General features: G+C 47.2%; 1 protein-coding gene across 1 annotated transcript in view; it reads right to left on the bottom strand.

Annotated features, from left to right (window-relative positions):
- Window positions 1-2281: 2281 nt before the first annotated feature.
- The window catches only part of LOC149344318 (galactosylceramide sulfotransferase-like), a 37623-nt gene continuing 21863 nt past the window's right edge, over window positions 2282-18041 (bottom strand). The window contains exons 2-5 of the mRNA XM_089546244.1: window positions 13015-13143; window positions 11694-11928; window positions 9628-9948; window positions 2282-3283 (exon numbers count right to left, since the gene is read on the bottom strand). Of these exons, the coding sequence (XP_089402370.1) occupies window positions 2786-3283; window positions 9628-9948; window positions 11694-11928; window positions 13015-13143 (1183 nt within the window). The 3' untranslated portion in view covers window positions 2282-2785. The remainder of the gene's footprint in view (window positions 3284-9627; window positions 9949-11693; window positions 11929-13014; window positions 13144-18041) is intronic.

The raw sequence follows: 18041 nt of genomic DNA, 5'->3' as shown, positions 1-18041 counted from the left end.
AGTTGAACACACTTATTAGGACTCTCCCCATTTCTGTGCACCGCGTTCGAAACACTTGGATAGTTCGGCACACAGCGGGGCCATTGTTCTGATAAAAGCGCCCTTCCCGACAGGTTTTATAAAGGCAGTGCTTTCAGAGCAGAATATATTCGGCGAGAAACTTGCCGTGCTTTGCATATAGTGCAAGGACCAGCACGACAACCCGTCCGTACCTTCACGCTTGGCACATCGGCATGGCCAGCCCGTATTGAGCACCTGACCGAAGCATGGTGATGACATCGTCACGGACTTGAAGACGAAGAAGTTGGCAGCGGCGCGGGACGGGTGTTCGCGCCAAGCCCGCAGCAATTAAAGATATCAAGTCAGGTAACAATAACAAGCCAGGTAACAATATCATCGGGTGTTTAGAATAATTCGTCGAAGTTGTGTGAACTTAAAACAAAGGAATCATTTACATTGTACAGCATTTTTATGTCCACCAAAACCGAGCGTCTCAGTTACGGCTGACATTCTGAGCAATTCGAAATTGTCTAGAGTGCTCAGCTAAGGAAAAAGATACTCTTCGTAGCTTTCGGCTCCGTGCCAAAAAAAAAAAACGGACATAGATAATAATTTCATATTTTCTTGGTAGTGAGCAAGTTACAAGAATTAGACGAGCTAACCTTCCCCTCGATAACACCCTGAAGGGTGGGGATGACATTGGCTTTGAGGACAGGGTGAAAACGAACAAAGGATAACTGTCGGGCGCCCATCTCTCGCTCTAACTGCTGAATTTGCTGGAGAAAGAATTGATTGAGCAACATTGCCAAGAGCCTAGCCAAACAATGCGTCATTATGGAAATTGGGACAGCGGGGGGAGAAACGCTCTTTTCGGAGCTCGTAACTCTGGCACTGGCTGATGACCTACAAGAGGCCTTGGGGTTTTTTTGGGGATCAGAATCTAAAACGCAACCATCATCAATGCCTTTGAGATTCGTCTCCAGTACAGTCATTTGACCGCGTAGGAATCGACCTCTATCGGCCTCTTCCAAAGGCTTCAGCTGAAGAACCGCGAGAACATTTCCATCTACCATTTGAAGCGGCGCCCAAAGTGTACTATCGTCTTTTGATTGCTCATGCAATCACACTTCGTCATTGTGCACCCTGAGAACTGCTTATTGATCAAAACAGGGTTTTCCTGTTCAAAGTCACATCTCTTCAGTATTGCCAGGTCATTCATCCCCCTTTTGTGTTCGTAGCATCTGCAAACTAATGACGTGACCAAACGTTTCAACCGCACCATCAGGTATGATGCCTGTGTATGCTTCCTCCAAGTAGTAACTAGGACAGCATTCTAACATTTGTAGCCTGCGTTTGCAAGCCTCAAACCTTAGAACCAGCAGAGTCACAAAAGTAGTCACGCCGCTTTTGCGCGTCTTCCAACTCACCTCTCTGACGCCGTACGATGGCCTTTGGTCTCTTCGTTGAGTGCAGGCCTCTCCGCAAAACTTCTCATCAAGTACCAGGACCACCACTGTGTTCTTAAGCAGCTTTCTCCGGTCAGTTACCTCATCAAACCCCTTACGTCGCCTCCTGATCCTCGTCGTCGAGGCAGTGACATTGCCCACGCCGACAGGCTCAAAGCCGACTAACCGAGCTGTCGTCTACTGTCGATAGTAAGCCGAGATGGTACAGCCTTTGTCAAAAGTAACCAGGCTGCATGGTTTGCTTCTCATTCATATAAAAGAGCCCTCACGGCTTCCCTAAATACCAAAAAGTTCTTTGAAGTTTAGAACAGGGGTTCTTCTTACCATACAGAGATTTAGGAGCTTGAGGGCTGGCATAATAGGTTTAATATACAACTGAGAAGAGAAACGTGCAGCCTGGTTACTTTTGACAAAGGCTGTACCTTGTCACCGGTGTTTCCCCATTACCAGAACAAATGTTGTGACCAACAAGCAGCGTACTGTGCTCTACACGTGCTTAGCAGGTAATTTTGTTTAAGGAGGATAATAGGTAAAAAAGAAAAAAAAAGCTTATCAAGAGGGGTTTCCGTAGAAGAAGACTTTGTTTCGATGTTCCAACACAGGAACAGCCGCAAGTGGAAGCGTAACGCATCATTTTGATCTGGTGTAGGTATCACCGATGAAAGCAACAAGCCGGAGCCTAAGTTTACATCACAAGTAACGCTTTTGCAAAAAAGATAGAAATAGCTGCCCCAGAGCAAATTATCTTGTGAAACCAGCGTGAACTTCCATTTATTCCCTAGCCACCCTGCAGGCAAGTCTCATCGAAAGGCAAAAGTAGAGGTCATAATAAAAGTGGCACGGAATTTCTCCTAAAAAAAATGAACTCTCGGAAACGACGGGTGCAAACTTGCGTATAGGTACCGCTGTAGCTACAATTACAACAAAGCCAAAGAGAAATAAAAAGTAATAAAATCAGAAAAAGCAGTTCCAGTCTCTAAACACCTTAAATGGGAGCTACATCTTGTCGGGAACAAAATTAAAGCAAATCGGGTCTACACCAAACATGTACGTGCATGCGGAAGGGGTATTATACACGTGCAAATTGATCCAAATAAGCGCACTTATATCTATGCCAATAACCTAACGCAGCAAACAGCAACACACCTCAGCCACTACGGCAAGCTTCAGCATGAAGCCGAGAAAAACGGCGGTTACGGTTCAGCATCCTGCGCAAAAAAGTCTGAAGGACAAGGCTGGAGAAACAGCGAAGCGCCGCAAAAGTTCGGAGGCGAAGTTAATGCCCCAGCGCCAACGCAAACCGGCAGGATGGATTTCGTTCACTGGTAGAAGAAACCAGTCCGCTGCCTCGCGAGGCGCGTTTGCAGCCACCGCAACTCCTTGGTGAACTCCAGCTCGGACAGCGCGAGGCGGTGGCAGGTCTCGTCGTGGTCCATGCCTGCGCGAAGCTGGTGCCCCACCACCCGTCGCCCCTTGGTGGTCTCGACGCAGTGCGCCATCCAGCGCTCCGTCAGCGCCTCGATGTGCGCCGCCTCGGCGGCCACGCGGTCCCTCCCCACTGCGGCCACCTGCTGGTCGAACTTGCGGGCGAAGTGGTCGTAGAGGCGCGCGTCCACCGCGTTCAGCTCCGCCAGTCGGGCGGCGACGGGCGGCGTCAGGGTGGTGCGGTTGTGCAGCGCGTTCTTGCGAAAGGCCACCACGCTGCGATATGCGGGCAGGCACAGCAGGCGGCGGAGCAGCGCCAGGGATTCGCTGAATCGCTCGGCTATCATTACCAGATGGAACGTGGAGTCCAACATGGAGATCAGCTGTGTCACCTGCGCGGCGCGTGGTACTCATTTCAAGCTCTAGTGATGATGGCGGTAAGTGATACTGACGAATTTTAATGGCGCAAGAGCAACTTGGTTATAGAGCGCCAAAGCACAAGGTGGAGTAGACGACCCGTCATCCAAGAAAGTAAACCCTGATAATTGGAGACCAAGGCCATGGAAAGCTTGCACCAATGCTGAAAAATCTAAAGATGCTAAATTACCTAATTACGGCCGCTTTGATTAAGAATGGCTGGTCCTCACCATGCGACGACTATAAGCAAACAGCCCGATGATGCTATAACTTCCCTAATCGTCACCGTTATGATAGCGATGAGGCGTTATTGGATGAATGCGGTATAAAGCCGGAGAAGAATGACATACGTACACAGCAATTCCCCATTTAAACTGTTCTGTATTTATTTTTACTTACTATTCGTGGTTGGTTAAGAAAGCACTGCGGCCCGCATTACCTCATCGTCATTGACTGAAACATAAGGATGGTGCGGGATTGGTGTCGCATGAGACGATAGAAAGTCGCAGAAAAAAAAGACGAAAAACAGTCCGAGCGGAATATTAGCATCTTTAGGGTCTTGTGCACCGACGATTGCAGCTGAATGCCCGAGGTTTAAGCAGCGGTAAAGCAGCCTGCATAGCGCGGCTTGTTGCATTATAACGAGGGATGTTTATAGGGTACAAGTTACACCAGGAGCACCGGGAACACCTTCCAGGAACACCCCCGGAACACACCGGGAACACCCCCGGTACAAATCGCTGTATTACTACCTCTTATGCCACAACTGTTCAGATCCCACGCTCTACGAACTACCGAAGATTCATAAACCTGTTGTACTGTTCTGCCTGCCCTGTAGTGAATTTCCTGCGTTTGCCCCTTCCGAATTTCCTAAACTTTCTGCACCGAGTTATCTTCCCGCTCATTGGCTGGAGCCCTGCACACATGCTCAACACCCACGTCATCACCGAAAAGGTTCGACAATTTGAACTCAACGCAGGGGAAGTCATGGTTTCGTTCGACGTAATATCCTTCTTCACAAGAGTCATTATAGACCTTGCCGAGGAAGGCTGCACCGCCGCCATTGAGGCCGACCCAAAATTGTCAGCATGCACTCCGTTCGATGTTCATGACCTAAACCCAACTTCTCGGTTTTTGTGTGCCAAACACGTACTTCATTTTTGAACATGTCCCGTTCAAGCACGTGGATGGAGCAGCTATGGGTGCATCTGTTTCCGTTACGGCCGCTAACTTAACAACGGAAGAAATCTAAGGCCGTGTTCTTGCACCGTCCAAGCCTGCCCCCAGAGTGTTCCTGAGATGCGTGGATGACTACTTTTCTCCCCTGAAAAAAGAAGCATTGCAACTGTTTACTGTTCACCTGGACAATTCGGAGCCTGCCATATGCTCCCCTTTGAAGAGGAAATCGATGACCGCCTCCCCTTTTTGCATGTTGCGTCTCCCGGCAGGACCGTACTGAAGTTTAATTTTCAACGTTTTCAAAAAAACCAATAGATGCCCGCCGTTACTTTAATTTCAAATTTCTGCACCCTGACTTATTTATTTATTGATTTATTTCGCATAGTTTCCGTGCTCAGGGGCATTACAAAAAGAAGTAGTAAGTGAAGAAAACAGTGCATAATTATTATTATTGCTATTTTTGACGATAAAGTTGTCGCACGGCGCAAAAGGTGTTGTCAAGAAACGGTATGAAACGTTACGTAAAAGCATAATATTCGGTTATGTGTAAAAAGTCACAAACTTCCAGCGCAAATGCTGCGTCAACCACGAGTGAAAATTCGAGTCAGTATTAGATGACAGGCCTGCCTTTCGAAGAACACGAACGCGCACCAGCGAAGTTACTAGGCATGTCCACAGTAGGTGGCCGACAGTGGTGTCGGAATCGGGTGCTTCGGAGTGAGGGAATATTTCCGGCGCAGGAATCTTCTCACTTCGCCATTAGTGGCGAACTGCAGTCGTGAGGGTGATTCCGACCTGTAGCCGCGTCAGGGATGCTTCCTCCACCCGTGAGAGATTGAGGTAAGGGGGTAGGTACACGGTGGAACGAGACCGACCACGTGAACGCTGCCTCAGAGAGGCTGAAGATGTTAAATGCGTCACAAGTCGATCTGGTGTCAGAGAGGCAGGGGTAGTATGTGGCACGCCTGTAGCGCGGGAAAGCGTGTCATAACGCAGCACATAATGTGCTAAAAATAAACCAGTTATATGAGCTGAAATTTGCTACTCATATTAATCGCGAAATCATGCGAAATCCATCGGTGTTAACCAACTTTCGCCTGCCCAGTATTACACCGTAGAACTTTCGAAAGAACTTTTTAGACAACCCGCCATAAGAACGAGCTATGGTATACAAACACTGATGTGTTTAATCTCTAATTTTCTAAATACACACCTATCTTTTCTTGACATATCGTAGCAATAATAGAGCATTTAAAAGCTTCAAAAATGCCTTCAGAACGTACAGGTATGAAAAATATGAGTGGGGAACACAGTTGGAGCATTCATTTATTGATTACTCCGTTATTATTTGTGACAAGCGCAGTTTTTCTCTCTCTCTAACTAGTTTTCGGCTGCGCCTACAATATCCCAATGTCGTTGTGCAATTTAGCAGAGAAATAACCAAGAAATTTGCAATTTTCTGCGTGAAGTTTGTTCCCTCTCATATTTTTCATACCTGTACATACTGTCCAAGTCAATGTATTAAGCATACATGTTTTGAAAACCAATTAACTCTGTATTGGATGTTGTTTTTTTTTTATAATTGCGTTAGCACTTGTATAATTTGTATAATGTTGTAATCCTTTGTGCACGTCTGCGCACTGTATGGGTGACAGGGCACTCGTCAGGCAGAGAGCACCTGCCTTTAGCCCTGCTGTCCTAGGCCGTTTGCGTCTAAAAGAGTGCTCCAAATAAATAAGTAAATAAATGTATAAATATGCCCACAATACTGTATTCTTTTCGCCCTTCCTGCTAGGGTCCACTTAGGGCCTGCAGTGTTTATTAAATAAATAAATAAATAAATCTGTGCTAGCTTGAACCCATTGTATGACTATCGGCACCGGGTAGGATTGACAAGCAGCATGCATGTCCTAGGAAACCCGAAGGGTACCGCAGACTTTGTTGAGATTCTTCAGAGCTTCTTGAGGAAGAGTAAATATGTGCAACTGGTTGTAAGGGAGGTCGGTAAGTAAAGCTGCTACGGCATTTAAAACCGCTTGTATTTCGAAGACAAAAGGAGATGAAGTGTTAGTAGAGTAGGTTTGGCAGCTGTTGAGATGAAGACGTGTTCGGCTTATAAAAGCAGTTGGTATCCCTGATGGGTTATGGTGACATCTGTGTAAAGGATACAGCGATCAAGTTTTGTACTTGGAGTTATTGGTAACGGCGGCGAGAACTCCGACTTCTTATGGCGAGCAAGCTTGTTAGAAGTAATGTGACAGTAGTCCCATGGAGGCGGTTGGGGCTCAAACTTGGGACGAAAGGACGCCTTCCGTGCTCTGTTGGTTTGCCGCTGGGTAATTAATTCTGCCAGTGTGTTGAGCTGCGCATACTTCTGGAGCAGACAATAGAGTAGTTCGAGACGGGGCAGTAATGAAACGCATGGCTTCGTAGTTGAGTGCTGCTTCAAGTATAGACTATTGTCGTTTTGTAAGTTGTTGAAACTGAGCTAGCCTAAGCAACATGTATTGCTCAAGTATTGGTACAGCAGCCGAGGCTGAAAGACTGCACGAACACGTCGGCGCGCTGTATCTGAGCGGGCACCTCCAGAACTATTGACTATTCTGCGGATGAGGCCAAGTGTGTTTATAGCACTCTTGCGCATAGCTACGCATAGTCGTGCCTTTTCCTGAAGCATGGACGTGCCGGCCCAAAACATTGGCACGTTCACTTCAGGAAGTGGTGCATCGTCAGTAGTGAGTACGAACGGAGTGACTTTGAAACTCTGGCGGCCAGCTTTATTGGCCACATGGACATAGCAGGTTTTGGGAGGTTGAGGGAGAGGCCAGTGTTAGAGTGATGTCACCTGCATATGCTAGAACTTGAAGATTAGGTAGGGTGGAGAGACTGCGCATGAGAACAGTGAATGCGATGTTAAATAGAATTGGGGCTAAAACTGAGCCCTGCGGTACTTTGCGATTAAAAATGAAGCGTCGTGTTTGTGTACCATTAACACTCATACAAATGCCCTAGTTAATGGTATGCCCATTCGAGTGTAGGCCATTGTCATAATTATACAATAAGAAGTTTACAAATGGCAGAAAACAGAGTAATCTTAAAATTGTTAACACCAGAAATGGCAGTGACAGGGGTGAAAGGTCATTCCAGTTTGCGCTGGTCGTAGAAATAAAAGATTCATGACACATTTTCGCTCAAGAGAATAGAACGCCAACTGTAAACATGTGATCCCAACGGGATTAAGTGTGTGAAGGACGAGCAAAAGATGATCCTTTAATAGAGGGTTATAGTGATAAATTATGTCTGAAAGACTCAGTCAAAAGCCTTTATGGTGCGAAGAAAAGTCCGGTAAGGTAAGCGTGTTTTTCATGGAAGTAATGCTGGCGTACCGTGAATAGTTGGATCGGACGAAACGTGCTGCGCGATTTTGAACAGATTCTGGTGTGTTTGTCAGTGTTATTTGACAGCGATCCCAGACTTTGGATGCATAATCTACCTTTGGCCGCACCAATGTTTTGTAGAGGATTAGCTTTGTCAGAAGAGACGCAGCACAGAAATTTTGACACAAGTATCCAAGAACCCCGCTAGCATTATTACTGATTGCCAGAAACGTTCTGTGGTTTCCTCGCTCTCCCATTAAAAGAAGTCTGTTCTGTGACATGTAGTCGAGGTGGCTGAAGCTAAGCAGGTGCGCCATGATGTGTCCCTTTGTGGCTATCCTGAACATGTCGTTGACCCCGTATAAAACGCCAACTTGAACGTCCTGTACTACAACAAACCCGAGGCACCCTGGGAGCGAGTTGCCATTCCATTTGTCCCAGGCAGCAGTGAATCTCTGGCGCGCATATTACGCTCCCATGACGTACAGCACACGGATGTGCCAGCTCGAAAACTGAGGAGTCAGGGAGTACAATGCAAGGAAAAACTGAAGAAACAAAATTTACAGTCGTAGTGTACGCAATTCCATATGCCGACTTCCCGGCGAGTCACGCGAATATAGACAATTTTTAGGTGACTACCAGAGTGACGTCAGGACAGGCGCGCAGATCAGCATTGACTTACCGAGCACTCGTTATCTGCCACGCATAATATAAACTGGGAAGAGGCACGTGTGATTACAAAAAGCCCATGTTTCTGTCTTGAATCATTGAGCATCTGAACGACAGCGCATGTGTTTCATCGCAATGACGGAAATTTGCCTCCAATCTACTCAAGATGCCAGAGTTCGTTCATGCGCAATATCGACAATACTGCTCTTTTACCTCGATGTGAAAAAGGCTCCAGTCGGGGAGTCGAACTGTCTTCCCATCTTTCTTTTGGTCGGCGCCGTCTGCTTTCGTCATGTATGTGCCATCCCGACCAGACGGGACTCCACCAGACCCCTGACTTCAAACGCGAAAATTATGTCATCGCGAAAATTCACAATGACCCCTCATTTCCTTTTCCTTCTGTGGTCACGACCTCTAGCACCGTTACATTTCCCAACACAAGCCTATATTTGGTTTTTCGTTCCAACTTTCGTTGTCAATCTATGACAATTCTTACTTGATCCAGTAGTAGGCAGCACAGCAAGAATACCGCAAAGCCCATGACGGATCTATACCGCCCTTCACCTTCGCATGATTACACATTACGTAGAGGTAAAGCTGTAGTGTCAAAATTTGACTAGAGTACCAGCAGTACACTTCACAAGTGAATATTTTCATTGCAAGTGTAGTAACAAACGTGTATCAACAAACAAAATTTGGCGCATGACAAATGCTTGCACGAGATCAACTCACTAAACTACAACAAACAATGAAATGAGCATCAAAATGTATCCTCACAAAGGATCGAGACAAGACACACTGTCCATTTTTCTGACTGGTTTGTTTATATCGTATTCAACACGATCCTATTATTTAAGTTCAAAATGTTAGGTTCAGAAAGGGTGAGGTACGGTCACGAGAGTTGCATAATCGCCTCAGGGGGTGCGGAAACAGTGAACTGACTATAAAGCGCCGGCGCCTCGCTCCCATCCGGAGGACTGATTATCAAGTGTCCGCGTGCAGGGGCGGGGAGCAACAGAAGCACAGCAATAGCACCGCTGCATTATAAACAAAGACCACATAGCTGCGTACTATTCACTTCCCGTATTGCGTACCTTGCCGGTGTTCTTGAAGTCATCGGGATCGAGGCCGAGGTCGAAGGCGATCTGGTTGAAGCCCAAGTTGCCTGAAAAGCGCCTCCGCCGCAGGGTCTCCACGAGCTCCTCGTTGAAGACGAACCCCTCGAGAGACTCGCCCCCGAAGATGCGCTGCAGCGCGTAGTAGTCGTACAGCGAGCGGAAAAGGTCCACCGGCTGGCGCATGATGGTCACGAATCGCGTCTCATTGGGCATCAGCGACAGCAGCGCCTCACGGTGGAAGCGCATGTGCATGGCCACCAGGTTCGGATGCATGCCGGCCGCAGACAGGTCCAGCACCTGCCGAAATGGGTATCATGCTAGTGTACTAGTAGCAATAAATTATATTAATGCCTTCGCATTGAAAGAGTGTGTGAAAGCGCAAATGGCGACCGCCGTATGTCAGTAACTAGTGGCAGGTGGGTAGGTTGGAACTGTGGGCCGGTTGTCACCTGCTCACTCGTCTACGGAGGAACTTAGTATATTGCTGTATGTACTTAGCATACAACCTTGGAAATTACAAACATTTATGCGACGTGGCATGTACTGACCATTCGTGTGTTAGCCTCGGATATAACGAACCTTGGTATGCCACCTCGAATATAACGAACTTTCGTGCGTTAACCTGGGATATAGCCAACTTTCACGCGTTACCTCGGATATAACGAACCAAAGTCTGCTACATCGAATATAACGAACTTTCTAGACGTATACCATATTGGATATAACAAACCTTAGCGTGTAAACCTCGGACTTAACGAACGTATGGCTGCTAAAGCATTTAAATGATGCACCGAGGATTGCCTAAGGGTTTTTCTGTTCTCTGATACGTACATAAGCCTTCAGGCGGAGCCCCTCCTAAAGAGGCCCCATAGGTGCCGGCCTCCGCCTGAGCACGGTCCACAAACTATTGCTGGCCACAGGAATAAAGCCGGAACAAAGCGTTTTAAAGCCTGGCGCATCCACCGTATGCGTTTTCATTGGCGTTGTTGTTGAAGCCTATCACGTGGCAAGCGCCGTTCACGTGGTCCTGGGCTGTCACGTCACCGCCAGCACTCCGCTGTCCCAGAGCCCACCCTGCCCACCGTTCATGCACTACTCAGCGCTTCTGAGGAGTCGTTCTACTAGCGGCCCCATTGAAGTTGGCCACGTTGACGAAACAAGGTCGAAACAGGCGGAAAAAGGTTAGTGGGACGCATAGACGCCGGAAACATCACAGAAACAACAGATTTTATCTGTTGTTTCTTTGATGTTTCCCCCCTACAACAATGCCCCTGTGGGGCGCTGTAGGTATTTTGTATAAATAGATAAATAAATAAATAAGTAAAAATCACGCAACAGCGCACCAGAGCTTTTGCCACAGCTAGGCGACAACACGATCGCCTTTGTAGGCGGATTAGATGGAAGCTTTTACAGCGCAGACACCCAATCTGCTTTGAAATTACTCATTAAGTAGCATCGCAATCACATTTTATACTGCTGACACCCTGTCTGTGCGTGGAGCGGTACGTGGTCATACCTCGAAAGCCACCGGCGTTAACACACCGACGAAGCCAGTTGTCATGAGGGTGGTGACGGCTATGCAGGCAACAGCGGAGAGGGAAATCTCTGCTAGAAGCAGCACCAAGCCTCGGTAAGAAATTCGGCACGGACACTTACGACTAATTCGTAGAGCATTAACGTGCTGAGTCAGGCGACGCCGCTGAATGAAACCGAGTCATGACTACGACTAAAAGGTATGACTGCACACTTTGTACAAACTCTACACACCTCACATTACGCGACTTGTAAAGTGCTAAGAATCGGGTATATAAGGTATCTATTGCACTCCATGGACGCCTGATTTTTGTTTCAGAGAAGAAATGCCGGGAGTGAAAGGAGCCAGAGGGAAAGAGTCCGCACTGTTGGGCCGTACAGTGGAGAACTTCGGGTTAATTACGACCACCCGGAGTATTTTTAGCGTGCGTATTGACATCACTTCATCTCAGTCGCAATGCGCATTTGTTAGGATCCTCGTAGGCGGCACGGAGTAAGAAGATGAGTACCTTGTTCGGGTCGAAGGGCATGGACGTGCTGTGCTGGAAGGTCGCCGGCGACTGTGGCAGCGCCAGCACCAGGCCCTCTTCGGCCGCGTAACGCAGCAGAATGTTGAACACGGTCGAGCTGCCGGCCTTGTGCGTCTTCAGGAAGACCACGTAGCGCGCCGGCTCGCAGGACGCACGGTCGGACGAGTGGGCTCTCCGCTCGTGCTCGGGCGGAGCTAGCACGAGGTTCGCTCGACTGAACGCCAGCAAAATAGATGTAAACCATATGCATGAAGTTTAAAAGAAAAAAAACAATTTCTGAAATCACTGTCCATGTCGCCTCTGAATCTTAAAGACCAAAAGTGCGGAACTGTTTTTATGTCTATTTTCGTATTTGCAGCTCAGTGGAGTAAAACACAGGCTTTTTAGGCACTTCAATGTCAGCGCTTTTATACCCTTGTCAAGTGCGTAAGTTAAGTGCACTTACGGGGAGTGCGCTTCGGCATCTGGAGTGATACTTTAGACTACGCGGTGCTAAGTGGGAAAGCAAAGTTCACTCGTAGGCAAAAAAAATGACAAAAAGCTAAATTTTTTTTCAAGCGTCTCATGAAAAAGAAAAAAATAGACATTTAAAAATTCATTGTTTGAGGCGATAGCACAAATGACAAGAGCTTAAACAGTTTTTAACACTGAAAAATAATTGTAATAGAAGAAATAGCCAGGACATGCCAAGACTATCAGAATTTTGACAACATACAAGATGGCGGCGCGCTACGGAGTTGTATCTGATCTCGTTCTTTTGTTGCCTTGCTTCGCGTGTAGCTCTAACAAAGAAATCTTCTTAAAAACAGTGTTACAGCAAACAAAATAAAAGTTTGAGCACTTATCACTTCACATTTGTGCCTTTGAAGTCGTTGCGAGGCTACGCACTCGGCCCTCAAAGTGTGTTCAGTGAACGCACCCTGACCTGAGTGCACACTTCTACGCACTTCTTTCGTTACACCGTTTATCTGCACTAGAGTGTACTTTTAGCAAGTGACACTCTTCGTAAGTGCACTTGATTTTGCGCGCTTGACAGGGGCATTAGTTTTGAACTGAAGGGATACAGCCCCGGTGACACGGTTCTACGCTCTACTTCTTTATGTAGGTAGTTGTAAAAAATATAAACCTCTGTACGGGACTTGGGCGTGCGTTCTTGCGCCTGCATGACTTGCCACGTCGTTACCGAGGAAAGGTTCGAATTAGAATCACTTGAGCATTGCGCAGTCTATCCCGACTATAAGCACTACCAGATGGCCTTCCTTGTTCATCCTAGAGGGCTCAATGCAGAAAAAGTTCCCACCTGATCAAGCGAGTCTTCAGTGCTGCCCAGCAGGTGAGCACTACGGTGAGCATAAAGAGCATCAGCAGAAGTCGCAGGACTAGCTTCATGCCTGAGGCAGTGTGGAAGACCAACCTCGCGCTCCAATATCTGTGTCGAAGAGGGGGGAAAAATGCGCCGTGTAAGGCCGAAAGTTTTAAAATGTTAATATATTAGTATACAGGAATAGTAATAGACACTTACCATCTGCAGTGCGACATAAGACTTGTGGAAGAGTGGTGCGCAAACTGGCTGATGTCTTTAAACGTAAATAAAACAACGCTAGTATCATTTCATCGTCTTCAATCGTATTCTTCTCCCAATTACACCCTTCGCGGTTCCATGATAACACACGCATCTTCATATAAATATTTAGGTATTAGCTTTACACAGGATTTCTCTTGGACCACCCACATAATGAACATAACCAACGAAGCTAACCGTGTTCTTGGTTATCTAAAGCGTAACTTGCGTTTGGCACCTGCTTCCGTAAAACTGTCCGCCTATTTAACTTGTCCGTCCTAAACTTGAATATTCATGCTCAATCTGGGACCCCCAACAAATTAACCTAGCCAAAACCCTTGAGTACGTTCAGAGCCGCGCGATAATATTCCTATATTCTGATTACTCATATCATACGAGCGTAACAGCATTCAAAACAAAAGCTAACCTCCCCAGCCTTGAATCCCGTCGAAAAATAGCCAGACTGCCTTTTCCACAAGTTTTATCATTCGTATTTCAGCCAATCCGCTATCACCCCTGCATACCGCCTTTCCCTTCGCATCAGTCATCCGAAAGCTGTTCATACACCTCGAGCATCTACTTCTGCGCACCTAAAATCATTCTTCGCCCAGACCGCAAGAGATTGGAACGACCTCCCCGCTGAAGCTTTCATCCATCCTGGCCTGGAATACTTCAAATCATTCATCACTGATTTTTTTCAATGATATGTATGCCCACCCCTCATGTAATGCCCCTAGTGGGCGTTTGAGGTACTAATAAATAATAAATAAATAAAATAATAATAATAGAGCACGACATGAAAAAAAAATTTACGTGTAAAGGACAAACAACGAAGAATAAATATTCCTGTAATGATAATGTATTTGAATGTAAAAAAAAAATTCAGGGGGCACTTTGGCTCTCTAAAGTGCTGCAAGGTGAAAGCGTTTCCTGGCGCACTGTTTGTTTTTATTTATTTTTTTAGTTTTCATATTTTGTTTTTTATTTTTCATTTTTCCTTTCCTTGACTTTATTCTTTTTATTTTATTCATGAAACCCATGCATTCACTAGATGCGCCTAGATTCGTGCTCGAACCTTGAGCCTTCGTGGCGGAGTGGTAGCGTCTCCGCTTCAAATGCTAAAGGCCCTGGTTCGATTAACACCCTCGGCGCAGTTTCTTTTTAAGCAGTGACGCCGAAAGGCGGACAAATCTGTCGACACGGCTGCCGACACGTCTGCTAACGACAGTATGAGGCATTAAAGGCATTCGCCTAAATATCGCCGTCGTCTCTTAAGGCGAAAGCCTTTAATGCCTCATGCTGTCGTTAGCAATCCGTGTCGGCAGCCGTGTCGACAGATGTGTCCGCGTTTTGACGGGTGTCCACCGAGATATGTGAGGTAGTTACTGCGTAATTTCCTTTCCTCGAATACAATTTTGATTTTCTTCATTGCGGCCCCTCTTTCTCTTTCTTCTTTCACTCCCACTTCCTCCTTTCCTGTACGGTGCGGTTCATGTGTCCACCGAGATGACTGAGAATTACTGCGGCATTTCTTGTCCTCAAAAAGCATTGCGTTCAAAGGGTGAGGCATCGCGCCGAATGCTGGTGGCGTTCCGTGGACTCCCTTCCGTGGCAGCGCTACACGCTGTCGCGTTCCACTCCTAAAGGCGAAGCTTAAGCGCCATTAATTAGCAGTCAATTAGTGCTGAGTGATTAATCAGTATATATAGTAATTTGCCATTACTTCGTCATCAATTATGTGTGACGCCATCCAGTGGTGACGTCACCAGTGTCACATAGGCAAAGTGGTGCGGAAAACGTTTTCGCCTCTACGCACTTCCACAGTGAAAGTGCCCCCTGAATTTTTCTTCACTCGTAGACCGCTTTGCGCAGGATCGCTGCTGTGGTCAGATGTCGCCTCAAAACATTTCGACGACTATACTGGCACGTGGCAGTGACGACAGACTCGCACGCATGCGTAAAGCATATCAGCTAACAGACATAGTGTTCACTGTGTGCACTCGCCCCCGTAAAAAGAAAAAGTAAGCAACCTCGGCGGCGGCGATTCCACCAAGGGCTCTGAGCTTTTTTCGGAAACTGAACGACTGTCGCTACCGACCGCCCTACAATAAAACAAGGCTACGACCATGGACGCATCGGCCCTTGGTCGCTTAGGCAAGGCCTCCTTGATAGCCTAGCCATCGAAATCATCCGGGTTCGGCAAATCAAGCTCTCCTCCACTACCCTTTCCTATTCTAGCCCGTTCGGTAAACTTCGAGCTTGCGTCTCCACCTTGTTGTGAGAGCGACAGAGTACCGCACAACTAGCGCCATACAGCGGAAAGTAAACGAATTAAGCGTTCGTCTTTTTCTGTTGTTGTTGCGCGGCGCCGTACTTGGATAAGCATTTAGGAATTCCGACAGCAACTCGAGCTGTGATGTTCGCTACCGTTCCTCATAACTAGCGCCACAATGCGGCGAGTAAACGAACCGAGGCTTACGAACGGGTGCCGTTGCGAAGGGGTCGATGCGGCTGACATATAGGCGGGTTGCAGAAATCCGGAAGTCAGCTTCCCTGCGAAGAACAACCCTTCACCATGGCGGCGCAGCTCCTACTGCGGGGGCGTGCCCCGAATTCCTGTTGTAATAAAGTTTTCTCTCTCTCTCTCCTACTGCGGAAAGAATTTGGATGGAGCGATGGAGATATTCACTGCGAGATTTATGCCCCGAATGCGCCTGGCGAACCGCACTTTCGCTTCGTGTATCGTCTGGACGTCTAAACGTGGCAGCCATGTTGGGCACGCCGAGCAGCGGCTTCGGAGAGTAGTGCTTAATTCCTTAATCGCGACGGCATTACAATGTACAAGCGAGCAGGAAAGACGCGCCATTTATGCTACTGCTGAAGCCTCCAGAACAGCACCTAATGTCTGTCTCCAAAGCAGGCTGGCTGCCATGGTGGAATATTTTTCTAGTGCAGAGAAACTTCCAAATTTCTGCGACCATCCTATTGCCTGGAACATCGTAGAACCACGGGTGGTCGTGGCTCGCCGCAGTATGGTCGGGACTAGCGGACGCGCGCAAGACAGTTTACGTGGCGAATAGCAAGTGGCAATGCCGTGCACCGGTGGTGGTAATAAAAAAAACAATGATTGGCGAAAGTGACCGCAACTGAATGCCTACGGGCGCTGTGGGTAGTGAATAAATGAATGAATACGGCATTGTCTGCAGCGAGCACGTCTCGGCCCCGTTAAGGTTCCATCAAGCTGGAGTGCTTTTGGCAAACAACAAGAAGTTTGTGGGCGTTGCATTACATCGAACATTTAATATGAAATGCAGTTTTCTACTTAATGTGGGCATAAAACTCACCAACTTCTATGGCGAGCATATTTCTTCGTTTTTCGGGGTTCGCCTTGTATTGATGATGTCGAAAATTGCACCGCTTGTGCGACATAGTTCATGCAAAAAAAAAACCTCCTGCCACAGTCCCATGTGGCCAGCAACTAGCTCAGCCGAGACGAAAGCGTAAGACACAGACCCAGCTTTAAGCGCTCAGTCGGAGCTCAGCCAATAACCTGTGCACAAGGTGCGAACCTGCGGGAAACCTATGTTATTTCCATAAGTGAACCACAAGATACATATCAGGCGTGCTTAACTTTCGAGCATCACTCGCAATGTTTTCTTATTCACCAACAACCGATCCCTGCATAGAACGATGTACTACCCCGCCACAATGCTGTGCCCTTCTTGTCACCTGCTGCACACCTGTCAACAAACAACATTCGACATGGATTTCGCTCATGAGTACTGAGGTGACGTCTTACCGTGGCAGAAACACGTCTCTGCAGCGTTGATGTGAGAGATCGAACGCCTTGCACTGCAGCGACACAACGCAACTTCTTCTTCCTCCTGTTTTGCTCCTCAAATGCCCTCTAGGATTAACAGCCAGTGAATTAAAAAGAAAATTAGGGGCGACTAATCGAATTGATGTGGAGGAAATGTGACAGCATTTTTCCTTCACTCGCCAATATATACCATTCCTGAATTTCTTCCGTCAGATTGTGATATCAAAAGAACTTCGGGTTTCCTCTCATCATCATCATCACCACCAGCCTGACTATGCCCACGGCAGGAAGAAAGCCTTTCCTATATATCTCTCCAATGAACCCTGTCCAGCTGAGACCAGACTACACCGCAAACTTCTTCATCTCATCCGTCCATCTAGCTTTCTGCCGCCCCCTGTTACGCTTGCCTTTGTTTGGAGCCCACTCCGTTACCCTTAAGGGCCATTGTTTACCTTGCCTTCGCATTACTTATCCTCCCAATCCCATTTCTTCCTCTCTATTTCGACTATGATATCATTAACACGTATTTCTTCCCTCATCCACTCTATCATCTGCCTTTCTCTTAACGTTACACATTTTTAGCTCCATAGCTCGTTGCGTTGTCCTTTACTCAAGTTGAACCCTTTTCTTTAGCCTCCATGTTTCTGCCCCGTAGGTGAGTACCGGTAAGATACAGCTGTTACATACTTTTCTCGTGAGAGATATTGGTAAACTGGCAATCATGGTCTGGGAGAACATGCCAAGTGCGCTGCACCCCACTCTTATTCTCCTATAGTAATTTCTCTCTCGTGTTCCGAATCTCAGGTCACTACCTGCCCCAAGCACTCCCTGATTACTTCCAGCACCATGCTGCTAATCGTAAACTGCTGTCCCCTTCCGAGAGTGTTGAACATTACTTTCGCTTTCTGGGTATTAATTTTTAGATTGACTGTTCTGCTCTGCATGT

Source organism: Amblyomma mixtum, chromosome 5 (assembly GCF_055824585.1).
Source record: "Amblyomma mixtum isolate Tamu chromosome 5, ASM5582458v1, whole genome shotgun sequence".
In the NCBI taxonomy this organism is placed as follows: Eukaryota; Metazoa; Arthropoda; class Arachnida; order Ixodida; family Ixodidae; genus Amblyomma; species Amblyomma mixtum.
Note: the sequence above shows the minus strand (reverse complement) of the source record. Positions and strands in the feature narration are given on the sequence as shown.